The sequence below is a fragment of the Heptranchias perlo genome, chromosome 2 (genome assembly GCF_035084215.1).
Source record: "Heptranchias perlo isolate sHepPer1 chromosome 2, sHepPer1.hap1, whole genome shotgun sequence".
Taxonomy (NCBI): domain Eukaryota; kingdom Metazoa; phylum Chordata; class Chondrichthyes; order Hexanchiformes; family Hexanchidae; genus Heptranchias; species Heptranchias perlo.
Window position 1 is genome coordinate 145,419,279 of NC_090326.1, and position 15,417 is coordinate 145,434,695.

The following is a 15,417-nucleotide window of genomic DNA, read 5'->3' on the forward strand; positions in this document are numbered from 1 at the left end:
TTCCTTTCTTTCTTTATAACACCATAAACAGTTGATAGTGCTGTGAGTGCTTTAAAAATAAATGATTGGTTCCCAGCTTAGTTCACATCTCCAGTTTTGACATATTTTGATAGAACTCTGTGCAAGGAAAGTGAGTAACAAAAGTATTGTTTCTCGTCATTCCTTGAATGTAGTCCAATCTCCATCTCTTCTATTTGGCCTGCTCCTCAGTCCTCTGGTTGATCTGGTGATGCTGGAGCCATTTGCACAAAAATATCTGTGTTTTATTGCTGATCTGGTGCATTTGTGGTCTCATTGCTGCCTCTGAAGAAATTGAGGTTGGTAACTGCTGAGTTAGAGAGGGTCGCTACTTGCACGTATTCTTAAATGGACTATATCTCCAGATGATTCTCTCCACTCTCCCCCATGAAGATGGCAGATTAGTCCTTTCTTTATTGGAGATTGGACCTCATTTGAAGAATGGAGAAGATTGTCACAACAGTAGGTAACTTAGCATTTTCATGACATTGATTTCATCTAATGACTGTTGGTCTGTGATGAGGATAATTTGATTCATCTTTGTGATACCATTAATAAAAATTACATGACACAAGATTATCAGAGACATATTTGTTTTACTGTAGCATACTGACTATTATAAACTTGCATTTGGCATCTTAATTGAGATTGAAAATTTCATAGTGACATCATGAAAATCACTCTCTCATCCATGCATCTAGTTTCAAGCTTTTATCACTTTAATGATAACTCACCTAAAATGGTATTTGCAGAAGACATGGAATATAATTTGTATCCCACTCTTAGTACTGACCATAATTCAATTGTAAATTTACTCACGAGTTATTTAGCTAGCCCGCTTATGTGATATAAAAAGTATGCCATAGCTCCTCATTCTGCATCCTCTCAGTTTTATTGTGCGTATTCAATAGGCCACAAAAGCGGTGAAACAGAGTACAAAAATAAGAAACAACTGAATGGCAGTGGCACAATGCAAATGAGAATGAATGCAAATACGGATGCCAGCAGGTGGGGGAGGAGAGTTGGTGACCATATTGTCCCTGAAAAGAGGCAGTGCTCGTTTTACAAAGGAGACATACTGCAATTGATTTTCTTTGTTAATCAAGTTGAATGTAGTATATCTGCTTTTCAGTTGAGACACCAAATTTTAATCCTGAGCCAGGAAGAGGGCTGGGTGTTGGGGGTGGGGGGTAGTTTCCTGACGGGAAATCAGGCTGACTGTCAGTCGGACTGGAGAAGAGCCAGGGAGCGGATGCGAGTGGGTAAGTCTTAGATGGGGTGGGGGAGGTTGGGGTCAGAGAGGGTGGGGGGTCGGGAGTCATTGGAGTTGGTCATCTGGGGGTTGGAGATCGTTGAGGGGTAGCGGCGGTCGGCGATCGTCGTGGCTTGTTGAACCTGGGGGAAGCACTCTTGCTCCTCCAGGCCCGCAAACAGTGCGATTAAGGCGCTTACCTGCTGTTTCGGGCCTTCTCACTTCCTCTCACATGGCGTGAAGCAGAAGGCCCGGGAATTCCAGCCCCCAGGAGTTAAAAAAAAAATTAAAAATCTGTAAAAATGGAGGCCGGCAGCCTCCTTGAAAGCTTTCAATGGCCGACCCGCCTCCTAAGAGCGGGTTGGTCGCCCGTCCCTCGTCCTGCCTCCGTTAAAACCAGAAGTGGGCGGTTTGGAGGCGAGTTTGGGTCAGGTTTTATTTTTTTTACAATTTTTACCTTCCCACCCACTCCCCAACCCACCCATTCGTGGGGTTAAAATTTAGGCTTAATTCTCTGAAACAACATAAGTTTAAGTGGACAGATTTAAGGATTTAACTGGTCAAGCATATTCTGTCCTGCATTAACACTTTGAGGACTACAGTAGCATTTCTGCATTAAATTCAAAAATCCTGCAATGCATTTTAACATTACTCTTGAAGGAGCAGTCTTGCATGTAACAGCAGAGCTATTATGGTATTATGCTTGCACTGCAAGTGCCAACCTTAATCTCCATATTATTCTAACTATGTAATTACATTAGCAAATTGCCTGAAGGAAAATTGAGTTCCTCACCTTGGTATGACCAGGTGAGTCAGTTTCAACACACTGAGGAAACAACTGTTTGTGTGACATTATGCCTGATCCACTGTTGAGACTAAACTCAGAATTTTTCAGCTACTACATCAATTCCAGTTCATATTACGATAAGAAAGGACTGCAAATAAGCTGATGAATTCATGCATTGATTGCCCTAATGTATGATTTAAAAAAAATTTTTAACAAAAAGATAAGTACAGATCTTCCTTCCTGGGTTCTTGAGGGCCTTGTAACTAAGGAATATCAAGATATTTTACATTAGTTTGTTTTTATTAGAGCCGGGAAAAAACTCTGTTTAAGAATGTTAACATTTAAATATGCTAATTTCTCTAATTCTGTTGAAAATTTATCAAATATTTGAAAACCTTAATGATAAGATTTACGAGGATGTTGACAGGGCTGGAGAATGTTAGTTATGAGAAAAGATTGGATAGGCTGGGGTTATTTTCTTTGGAACAAAGGAGGCTGAGGGGAGATTTAATTGAGGTATATAAAATTATGAATGGACGAGATAGAGTGGATAGGAAGGACCTATTTCCCTTAGCAGAGGGGTCAGAGACCAGGGGGCATAGATTCAAAGTATTTGGTAGAAGGGGAGCTGAGGTGAAATTTTTTCACCTAGAAGGGTGGTGGGGGTCTGGACCTCACTGCCTGAAAGGGTGGTAGAGGCAGAAGCCCTCCACTCATTTGTAAAGTACTTGGATGTGTGCTTGAAGTGCTGTAACCTACAGGGCTACGGACCAAGTGCTGGAAAGTGGGATTAAACTGGATACCTCTTTTTTGGCTGTCACTGACACGATGGGCCAAATGGCCTCTTACTGTGCTGTGACTTTCTATGATTCTATATTCTAATGGGGTGTGAAAGAAAAGATGTGCAGTTTAAAAGCTGAAAAGGTTTTTCAGTACTTGGTAGGGTTACGGTGACTGTTTCTTATTTGTATTTTACTGCAGTGATGCAGTGCCCTCAAGGAGTAACTAAAGCAACAAGACTACTAAATGACAGTTGATCTTTGAACTGTTAATACAAGTAGTAAACACCTTTAAAGAGGAACTACTGAACCTGATGTTTTGATGTTTTTCTTCTTCCTCTAGATACCTCTTCTGGGTCAGAGGATGAGGGATCAGGTCAAGGTGATTCCCAAGGAACCCCTTCCTCCAGCCAAGGCAGTCTGAACATGGAACACTGGATAAGTCGCGCAATCCACGGCTCCACCACATCTTCCACCAACTCTTCCTCTTCCACACAGAGCGGAGGAAGTGGCGCTGCTAATGCACTGGCTGACGTCATGACACAAACGCACATTGGTTGGTACAACATCTGTGGTCACTGATATTTGTTTGTCATTGTCACCTATTAGAACAATGTTTATAGATGAATCCTTTGTATTTTGTCTTTTTAAAAATCACTCAGGTAAGCAGCAGTTGATTCAAATCCACTGCTTTTATGCACTTTATGTTGTCCTTTTGATAAGGAAGACACCCAGAAGTTTATTTTCCTACGTTATCGTTTCAATTTTCCAAAGTATCAGGGATGTCTTGGTATGGCTGCAGTTAAAACTTTTGAGTACTGAATTTCCATTGCAACTTTCAAATCGGTACAAATTCTGCTGTATGCAAGTATATAATAAATGTCTGAATTTCAATATTATTTATAAAAGGCACAGTGAAATACAGAGCTGAAGAACAATTCTTTGAGTTGTTTTCTGCAAATAAATGTAAAAGCTGTGAAGCTTTTTCTTAAACTTCAGTTAATGTCAACTAACGTAATGCTGAGTGATTAATTTGAGCGTAAAGATTTCTATGTTTAACTTGAGGAAAACTGAGTAAGTTCAATTGGCTTATAGATTTTTAGTGTCGTGTTTGTGTTGTATTGGCTGTCAGTAACAGAAAAAGTAATGAAGAAAATAGATTTTCCTGGCTCGGTGTCGTAAAAATGTTCCTAATTTATACCATTATTTTCTGCTTCAGTACTAAACCTTTGCAACAGTTGAAGTTTAATTTCTGGCACTTTCAGTAAATGGTCTCGTATTTACCTCCTGCCAAATCATAGAATCATACAGCACAGAAGGAGTACATTTGGCCCATCATGCCTATGCCAGCTCTTTGAAAGAGTTATCCAATTAGCCCCACTCCCCTTTCCTTTCCCCATAGCCCTGCAAATTTTTCCCTTTCAAAGACCAAATATTGGATTAAGTTAATTTCCCAAACCTGAGTAGACAGTCGGTTTTGGATGAAATGAGACAAAGCCATCTTTTAATTCAATTTTTTGTTTTGAGTAAGTTTATCAATGTTCTCAAACTCAGTATTCTTCTGGAAATTAAAAATGTTCAGGAACTAGTTAACTCTCCTTTGAAACTGAAAATAATACTGTAACATGGTTAGGTTTGTAACACAAGACCATGCTGAATATTTTGCATATCAGTTTTGGTTTTGGCTATCGATGTAGCGTTAAAAGAATAATAGAACATTGAGGGAAGGGAACGGCATTAAAATTAGTTGCAAAGTGGCATCAGGCAGCAGTGTGCCTCGCAGATTGGTGTTCAAGCTCACTGCACTTTGAAGGGCTTGGACCCGGGGCTCATGCCAGTAATTACCCGTGTGCCAAGCTCTCAATCTCAGCTTCATTGACAAGGAGCAGAAGAAAAAAGAGTGGAAGCTGGGGAGTTTCTGATGAGGACAGAAAGAAAACCAGTGAACAAGCTGCATCAGTGGCTGGTTCAAGATCGGTTCAGTTTCAGCCTGACAATGCTCAATGTCAGGATATTCTTATCTTTGTGTTCAAATCCCTCAATGGCCTCACCCCTCCCTATCTCTGTAACCTCCTCCAGCCCTACAACCCTCCAGTTCTGGCCTCTTGTGCATCCCCGATTTCCTTCACCCCACCTTTGGCAGCCGCGCCCTTCAGCTGTCTCGGCCCTAAGCTCCAGAATTCCTTTCCTAAACATCTCTGCCTCTTCACCTCTCCACCTTTAAGACATCCAATAAAAACTACTTCTTTAACCAAGCTTTTGGTCACCTGTCCTAATATCTCCTTCTGTGGCTCGGTGACAATTTTTGTCTGATAACAGTCCTGTGAAGTGCCTTGGGACATCTTACTATGTTAAAAGAGTTATGTAATTCAAGTTGTTGTTGTGATAGACAGTATTTATCCTTGAGTGCTGAGAGGCCCAAAAGGAGATTTGTGAGGCATTGAGAATTATTGAGCAGGTCACTGGAGACTGGAGAGGTCCCAGTAGATTGGAAATGGACTATTGTGTTACCCATTTTCAAAAAGGGTGACAAAACAGACAAAGACAACTACAGGCCCATTAATTAATCTTAAATTCCGTGTAAAATAATTGAATCAATTTCAGGGGAAAACTGAGGGATTATTTATATCACAGTTAACCTAGTAAACCTCAGTCAGTATGGATTCAGAAGGGGAAGATCCTACATGACCGATTTCCTTGACTTCTTCGTGGAAGTGACGATCCAAATGGGCTATAGTTAACTCTATGACTTGGTGTGCCTCGATCTCCAGGAGGCGTTTAACAAAGTTCCATATGTAAAGCTATTAGTTAAGATCAAAGCTGTGGGGATTAAGGGTAAACCTTGTGAATAAGAAATCGGCTGAAGGGTAGGAAACAAGAGTTACTTGTTGAAGGAATTTTTTGGGGAATGGGGAGTGGAAGTATTGAGGGATACCACTGGGCTTGGTGTTGGTCCACTTCTATTTATTTCTAATTTACAGCAATAACTTGGATTCAGAAACTCAAAACAAATTGGTGAAATTTACAGATGAGTATTGCACGTAGGTGTGGAAAATAGGTGTCAAACCTATTCCATGAATAGTGTTGAAATAGGTGAGGAACAAGTTGAAAACTTGTCCAACCACTGCAGAGCAGCAGTCAACAAAGCCCATTAAAACAGTGGATAAAAGTCAGGAAAGTTGTGGCCAAACCACACAGAGCTCTGTGGTCAGACCACACATGGAATACCCTGTTCATTTCTGGTCGACAAGGGAGACATTCAGACATGGGAAGCAGTGCAGAGAGGAGTCCCAAGGCTGCTCCCCATTGTATGGTGTTTGAGTTATGAAGAAAGATTGCAGAAATTTGGGCTTTTCAAGCTGGAAAGGAGGTAGCTGACAGGTGATGTTCGCGAATTATGTAAGGTACTTGAGGAACTGGAAAAGGTAAATCTGAAATAGACTTCCAGATCAAGTAATGTAGACAAAACCCTAGAAACATTGAAGAAACAATTAGATGCTGCACCGGGGCCTCTGTAGGATATTTATGGATAGGTGAATGAAAATACACCAAATGGCTTTCCTCATCTTGTGATTTTGCATCTAACATTGTTCCACAATTGTGTTTCTGACCAGGTTCTCCAGCGTATGAGAAGAAATGATATTGCAGGCAATCTGTAATTATATGGATAATTGAAAGATTGTGTGTAAAAAAAATAATTAAAATAAGTATTACTTTTGGGGAGGAAAAAAGGTTGCATCTTGCGAGCATTAGTACATACTAATTTGAATATTTTGTGAAAGGAAACACAATTTGAATTCTTGTTTGTGAAGAATACATAATGATATTTTCAAGTATTTCTATTGGACAGAGCTATATGTTTGTTTGAAAAAGTTGATCAGTGAGAAGAGATAATAACCAGCGCCAGCTTTTAAAGCACGAGCATGCAGAGCTGTTAGTATCAGATTTGGAATTCTGGCTGAGTTGAGGTTGTAGAGGTTATCCTTTGATATAACACTCTATTAACCAAGGAGTGAGATTAATGTTGTCCATGGCAATGTTTTTGTGGGCTTGACAGACAGCCAACCATTTGATCTAGACTTGTGATTACAAGCAAAGCTTGCAACAGCAGTATTATAGTTTGCTGTGCGAGGCCAGAAAAGCATTGAGGTGACTACTCCGCTGCCACCTTAATCAATTGCATTTAATATATTTGTCTAAATAATCCTAGAGAGTGAAATTGAGTGAGAAAAGCATTTTAATGTGACCATTTTTTTAAAAAAAAGCCAAACACTGAAGATGATCGATTTGCTTAGGTTTTGGCACTATCGAAAAAAATCTGGAGCTCCTTATTGATGGAAAATGAACAGATGGTAATAGTTTAGTATTTTTTTTGAACATTGCATTCTGCTGAAAGAATAGATACTCTGATTTGCTAATTCAAGCGACAGAGAAGTTTATTCGTTTTCAAACAAAATAGGGCTGTCAAACGATTTTTTAAAAATTAATTGCGATTAAAAATTTGAATGTGTTAACCTTGGTTTTAATTGTGTATTTAATTGATACAATAACTGCATCCATCTCTTTAAAGTTTGTTTTATACACATTTTTAAAAGTTAGACCAGAACCACTTTTAATTCATGCGGTATTATTACAACATTTGTAAGTGGGTCGCATTGAAAAATGCTGCATAAACATTTTGTAATGCAAACATTTCCTATACTGATTCCCATGTTAAAATGTTCACTCTTGCTTGTTACAGGTGGTGATCTCATAGGCGTTTCACTGTTAATTTTGTGACTGCATATCACAGAAACCATTCACATTGCTTTCTGAAAAATAAATTGGCCACCATTTTTTTCCACAGTAACTAATGTACAAAATAAGGGTCTAAACAAAATTCTAAAAATATATTTTACAATAATGATTACATTTATCTGGAGATAGTAAATAAATACAAATGAAGGTGGAAGTGAGAATATAGGCACCCTAGAGGAGGATGTGGAACAATTCTTAGAGATAATTGTAGAAAAGAAATTGGTTATGAAGAAATGAGCAGAACTCAAGGTGAATATGTCACTGAGCCCTGAAGGCAGGCAGCTTAGGCCGTTGAAATATGTCAGGGAAGGGATAGTAGACGATCTGGCAACAATCTTTCAATCCTCAAATATGTAAATTATGCTGTTGGACTGGAGACTAGCCAGTGTAATACCCTTGTTCAAGAGGGGCAAGAAGGATGATCTGGGTCCCTATCGACCAGTTAGTCTAATGTCATTTGTGAGCAAACTCTTAAAATCAAGATAAAATTAGTGAGTATTTAGGAATGCAAGGGTTAATCAAAGACAGCCAGCACAGATTTGGCAAAAGCAAATCATGTTTGACATGATTAACAATTTTTTTGAACGTTTGGACAGGTGAAGGGAATGCAATAAATGTAGTGTACATGGATTTTTAGAAGGCATTTTAGAAGATGTCTCACAAACAGCTTGTTAGGAGAATTCAGGCTTATGGAATGAGGAAATGTAGCAGTTTGGATTTCATGTTTTTTGACTGATAGAAAAGAAAAAGTTAGGGTAAATGGGTGTTGCCTATATTGGAGAAGAGTTTGAAGTGATGTACTCCAAAGGTCAAAATCACATTCCAGAATCACTCAAGTGATTCAAGACAAATGTTAAATGTGCTAATTTTTGTTGTATGCAAATTAAGCTACAAGTTTAAAGTAAAATTGTAGGCAAAATTTCTGGCATGAAAGGCGTATACTGACCAGCTAAAATAAAAGTTGACTGCTAGTGGATATTATTTTTAATTAATTTTATTTTTGAAGAGCTTGTCATGTGCAAAGTTAAAGTATTGATTTTAAGTATTGTAAGTTTTATATTCACCAATCACTGCACAAATGTTTCAAAATAGCTTATATTTCAGTAGCATTTGTAACATACAGAGAGATGTCTCGAGCATTTTTACAGGGCAATGAAGAACAAGTAAGGATGGAGAAAGAGGTTAGGAGGCATTTGAAAGTGAGGAGGGAGGTCACAAGATAGAGATACTGAGTGATGGCATTCCAGAGGTTGTGGTGACTGAAGGAGCAGTTGCTGATCGAGCAGAAAATGAGAGGTAGGCTGGTATTGGAGGAGGGAAGAGTGAGTGCTGGGACATACACTGGATTGCAGAGGTAGGGCATGGTAAGGCCTCTGATGTATGTGAAGGAGAGGGCGAGAATCTTCATTCTTGAGGGCATTGGGGAGCCAGTGGAGCTTGGCAACGACAGGGTAATGGGGGTGCAGCCCTTAGTGTGAGTGAGTGTGCAGAACATGAGGTTCTGGATGACTTTTTAAAGGTTGTGGTACATTGGATAGGTATAACTGTTTGAGCTGTTAGAAAATATTACCAATATTTCTCCCCTAATTTTGCCAAAATTACTAACTGGAGACCTACTCCCCAATCGCTGCTCTGTAATTGGCAGCTGAAAACAGTGCCACTACCTTATTTTTAAATTTAAAAAGAAGCCTTTTACCCTCTTGAAGGTGACACCTCTTTGATTGGATCATTCTATGACATGATAGCTGAGGTTGGTAATGTATGGAGAATTGTTTTGACAAAAGGTAAATTCCACCAGCTAGTGACACGGTGGGGTACCAAAGTAATTGCTTACCATCCCATCCTACTTAATGGAATGATAATTCTTCACTACATTTTAAAACAGATGTTTTGTCTTCACAGAATCAATTTGCACCATAGACTTAAAATATATTGTACCAAAAGACTGATGATTGGGAATACTAGAACCCATTGGCAAGCTTGATTGACAATATACTAACTGAAGTTAAGCAAATTGCACTTAATAGTTCTTCCCTATTTATTCATCCTCCAGATACAGTAAAATATTTCATCATGCAGTGGCAGGAGAAAGACCCAAGTAAAGATGATACGTACATGGCAGCAGTCAATGTTTCACTTAGTCGGTCACCCTTTTATGTGCCCAGTGAATGTGTCAGCATTTGCCGATTTAAAAACTCAGTGTGGACCAAGGCCCCCCTCCCCTCACTCCTGCTCCTACCCACGTCCTATCGCTAGTGGAAATGATACTGACCGCTGCATTACAGTAGGCAAGAATCTCGTGCGAACAGTAGTAGCTGCCCACATCACCCCTTCTATTAGCAGCAGGTTGGGTAAGAGCAGTGCGGAGAGGAGAGGGCAATGAAGGTGAGAAGTAGAAATTCCAAGGGGAAGGTGAGAAGGAAAGTGCCAGCATTATCTTAGAGAGTAGCACTAACTGGGAGAGGAAGATAATTGTCAGAATGAACTGGTGTGTTTGGAGGGGAGAAGAGTGCCTCCCTAAATGGCCGAGGGGGAGGGATTCAATGTGGAAGTGTGAATATTGAGGTAACCCTTGGGGAAGTGATAGCCCAGTTGGTCTTTTGAAAATACAAATGACACTTTCCTTTTTTGTTTAGTTTAAAAGTCTATCAATTGTGAAGCATTACAGTGCTTAAAGTTAACCAGAATGCATCATTTTAAAATTAAAAATTAAAACATTTCTGTACTTTTGTTTTTTCATCCAAAACAAATGAAGAAATGTTGTGTATACTTACATTCAGGAAGTTGCAAAGCCCAGTAACTACTTATTTTTGCATCTCAAGGGCCTGTAATCAGGAACGGTTTTGAGTTGTCTTTTTGTGCTCAGCATTTTTGAAACTGGTCAGCTTTTTTAGTTTACTAGCTTGGCATATATGATGACAAATATTTCTAGCACAACTTCACGCAGTACTTGTTCAGAAAAAGAGTCAAATGACAAATGGGGAAGGGGATTTTTTTGTTGAGTGTGTTGAACTATATTCCAAGAATGAGCTAATTTAATATTCCTAGTTGTTGGCATGGTAACTTGTCAATAAACTGGTGTCATCAAACTTGAAAGACTTATTTTGGACAATGACTAAGATAAGAGAGCAAAGTAAATCTGCAGCTATTGGTTATTTGTTACTGTATTGGTTTTGCTGAACAGATGGTGGCTTTATACATTTTAATTTTTGACATCAAAATCCTGTTGATATACTTCAAATGTTTTTTAAGGAATCATAAAAAAACAAAATTGCATTTAAGGCAGTGAATTAAAAATATTAAATGATTTTTTCTGCACTTTGATACTTAATGTATGACCTTTTTCTATTAGAAAACCACTCTGCACCTCCAGATGTCACCACTTATACAACAGAGCACTCAATACAAGTTGAACGCCCACAAGGATCAACGCCAAGAGCAGTCCCAAAGTATGGCAATGCTGAACTAATGGAAACTGGTGATGGTAAGTTTTACACTGATGACTTGTTTCATTCCATACACTATCTATTACTCAATGTTTAACAAGTGTTAATATTCCCAAAATTGATTCTGAAATTCAAGTAAAATATGAATTAAGGTTTATGATAAATTTATATATGACTGATGATGTTATGGGCAGTTTCATAAATAGAATCTCCTACTTAATGGGCATCCATCAGTAGAAGTTTGCATTGCATAAGTGAAATATAGAGTCCTGAAAAACACTTATTGATGTAATGCCTAAGTGTTGCTTATTGGCCTATAGTTTATGTAGGTCCATTTAGAAATGATATGCACGGGCAGCACAGTGAAGTACATCATGCAACACTGTTGAGAGATGAGCGTTCGCACCTGCAATCCCTGAATTACTGATCTCAGCTCTGCTCCTATGAAGGAATTCTTATTAATAGGGCCAGAGGGATAGTCTGCTGCTCCCACCTGCCTGTGACCAATTTCAGAATCACATTGATGAAGTCTCATGAACTGCCATCTTGGATGTCCACGATGCATGATGAGGGAAAATTAAAGGGGATGGAGAGAATATACCTTTTTTATATTCATTCTGGGGATATGGGTATCACTGGCAACACCGACATTTATTGGCCATCCCTATTTACCCTGAGAAGATGGTGCTGAGCCGCCCTCTTCATCCGCTTTTATTCTTTTGGTAAAGGTACTCCCACAATGCTGTTAGGTAGGGCGCTCCAGGATTTTGACCCAGCGGTGATGAAGGAACAGCAATATGTGTCCAAATCAAGATGGTGTGTGATTTTGAGGGGAACATGGAGGAGGTGATGTTCCCATGCACCTGCTGTCCTTTTGCTTCTAGGTAGTCAAGATCATGAGTTTTTAAACAAGAGATAAAGATCAATCTGCTTTATTTTGATAATTATATCTTAGTGGTTAGATTTTATTTCAGCATAGTTATGTAGGGCTGGAATTTCCTGTGTGGATGTAATCGTGAAGTTAAGCCCGAAATTATGCCCATTCGTGTGCCTATTTTGCTGATGTCAATTTATGCCTAAGTTTCCTGCCAATCTCATTAATATACTCCAAATCATAAAAATCTGCATAAACAATTGGGGCACGAGGAAAGCGCCGAACTCACACCATATATTCCTCCTTTTAATATGAAAAAAAAGTTTTAAGCCACCTAACCATCATTCATGCACATTAGTCTCAGCCTGTTTAAGAACATGCAATTGGGGAAGCTTTTCAATTTTTAATGTGATACTGATGCCATAAAAATGCATTCAAAGAAACAAAGCACAGTGCAAGTCTCAGTGAGGATAAATAATTTTTAAAAATTGCTTTAAAAATCGCAATAAAACACCAGAAAGATGACATTTTCCTGCTGTGCCTAAAATTCTGGGTGTAATTTTACACCCATTTTGAATCAGTGTAATTGCAGGAAATCCGCGTGTATGGCTCCTTAGCCTGGGGGTGGAGCCATTATAATGAGCTGAGATGCCTTCAGGCAGAGGGATCGCTAGACGGGTGTAAATGATCAAGAAAAGTCGAGGATAGCATAATTACGTACGTAACACAGTTGCATCCGAGTTTCCTGGATCATTTACGTCGGGTATTTGCTTTACGTCCCGATTACACATGTCTCTGGATGCAAGTGCACAAGAAATCCCACCTCATACTGTCAAGTCTTTTATTCTAACACAAACAGATCTGTTCCCAACTACTAGCTTTCAATTGACTGATGTTTGTTGCTCTGGGCAATAACAGCGCATTCAATCCTGTGTGTTAAGAACCAGCCACTTTGACCAAGATTGCTGCTTTAATAGCATGTTTCTTTCTGTGAAATGACAGGGCAATTGTTGGCATCCGTGAAGTGATCTGAAGTATTTTGCATGACAGTTAAAGATTGATGATGATGGGATGAGTTCTAGGGCAGAAAAAATAAACAAGAAAAATAGGAATTTTGCTGAATTTATTTCACATTTCAATAAATCTAAATTTGCAGCCTGTGTGGATGCCCTGTTTCTGAAATTTTCAGCACCTGATACCAAATCAGTAGATAATGAGTTCAAGTTCCAGGGCTGTCAGTCACTCAAACACGCTGGGCACATTCTAGTATGTGAGTCTTCTGTTTTTGTTCTGCTCTGTTGATTGACCTTCATTTAAAAACTAAGCATTTCATTTTGGACAGGGGAGGCAGGGAACATGGTTAGAAGCCCAGCTCTCATTACTTGAACTGTGTCTTGTTAAGCAGTTATAATGACATTGAGGAAAAGAGAAAATTTTGGTTAAAAGGTGCCAGGTTGTAAAGCCCAGATAAAGATTAAAAAACTGCGGATTAACAATTGAAAGGTCTATCTTGGAGGTTTGTGTGGTTGAAATGTCTAAAATGTTGGGTCTGACAAATAATTGATTCAGTTTGTGGTGTGAAACACTTGATGGAAGAAACCAATTTTCCTTAATGTTAGCTGACTTTAACTTGATCTCTTGAGGAACTAATAGAGCTCTCACTGCTTCTCTGAATTGCACTACAATCAATAAGGGACAGAAACGTGTTCTGTATAACAGCGATCTGTAGCAAACAATTCCACTGTACATTCTTAGGGCTCAGAGTTTATTCTACAACTACCAAAAACTGTGCAAGAACTCTTTGCTGTATTACCATTGTTACTTAGATAATGTCCAAACTAATGTAACCATATTACGGCCCATTGAGAGTGGGTGTTTAATGAACCAAAACATAATCCATCGGTACCTTACATAATTATTGGTGTACATTTTTCCAGTAAGTTTTAGAATACTGTTTTTGCAGGGGAGAGGTGTGGAAGAAGAAGGTGGCAGTTGCTACATTGATTAGGAAAATGAGTCAAAATTGAAATGAAAAAATACTACCCAAAATGGAATAAAAACAGGAAATGCTGGAAACATTTCCATAGGGATATGGAACCAAGGCGGGTAGATGGAATATAAGATATGGATTAGCCATATGAATATACGAACATGATCTAATTGAATGGTGAAACAGGCCCGATGGGCTGAATGGCCTAGTCCTATTCCTATGTCCCATTCAGCAAGATGAGCTGCTTCTGTAAAATAGAAGAATGTTAACATTTCAGGCATAAGAGTGTTTCCAGCATTTGGAGTAATTCATTTTTTAAGTAAACAAAATGACCCTACAAAGATAATGAGTCGCTATGTTTCAGCATCGACCATTTGAGAGATTAAGTAGTTGGAAAAACCATCATGCATGATGATTTAAAAAGTTAGTAGGATACAGAATGTGCTGCAGAGTAAATCGTACAAATTTTGGGGAACAGGAAAAGGCCCTTCAGCTCAACCAACGCATTCTTTTTTAAATATAATCTTCATACCCATCTCACATTTTACTAGCTACATTTGTATTAGTCTCATAAGGGTTTCCTTTGCACAATAGCAGTAAAGCTATCTTTTATAATTGTAACTAAAATGTTTAAGGCAAATTTTTTTTATATTTCAAAAAATGTTTAATGCAAATCAGAAAGGGTGAAGTCACAACGTTGCTGTTGTTCCATAATAGCTTAGCCTGAAATTCATATTAAGATAGCAAAACAGTATTCATTGACTTCATTGTGGGTAGAAGTTGCGTCTTGTGCTGGTCGTTAGTATGAACAAATGTTCCAGGAAATGGTGTTCTCTTTGTTTCCCAAAACAAAGAAGTCAGTGATGAGACTTCTTTTATCCTGCCCCCAGGAGTATGAATGTTTTGCATAATAAAGTAATTGGTATGCACAGAAGGACAGTGAGATCACTAGTAAATCATCAACGGTACAAACTGAGTTAGCATTTGTATCGACATTGTCCACTTCTATATGAATCATTCAGTTCCCCAAGGTTTTACATCAGAGTTTAAAAACCGTTTGGTACTAATGCCTGATATTTGTCACAGTTGCCAGCTGTGTTTAATTTCAGTGTAATACCAATACAGTCAGCACCTCCCTGGCAATATTTTTTGTTACGCTGAAACAACAATGATTTTGTTTTCTAAAGTGCAGAGAAAATAATGTTTTGTTTCATTGTTTTTCTTTCGACACAAGCAGTTTCAAAAATGCCTTCACATGGGGGAAAAATTACAGGAAAGGGTAGATTTCTTTTTTTTAATTTGTTCATGGGATATGGGCGTTGCTGGTAAGGCCAGCATTTATTGCCCATCCCTAATTGCCCTCGAGAAGGTGGTGGTGAGTAGCCTTCTTGCACCGCTGCAGTCCGTGTGGTGAAGGTTCTCCCACAGTGCTGTTAGGTAGGGAGTTCCAGGATTTTGACCCAGCGACGATAAA

General features: G+C 38.8%; 1 protein-coding gene across 4 annotated transcripts in view; it reads left to right on the forward strand.

The window, feature by feature from the left end:
• The window catches only part of LOC137344713 (disco-interacting protein 2 homolog C), a 515,123-nt gene that overhangs the window by 337,858 nt on the left and 161,848 nt on the right, over positions 1-15,417 (forward strand). For all 4 annotated transcript variants that reach the window (XM_068007846.1, XM_068007860.1, XM_068007854.1 and 1 more), the window contains exons 5-6: positions 3,180-3,392; positions 10,986-11,117. In XM_068007846.1, the coding sequence (XP_067863947.1) occupies positions 3,180-3,392; positions 10,986-11,117 (345 nt within the window). The remainder of the gene's footprint in view (positions 1-3,179; positions 3,393-10,985; positions 11,118-15,417) is intronic.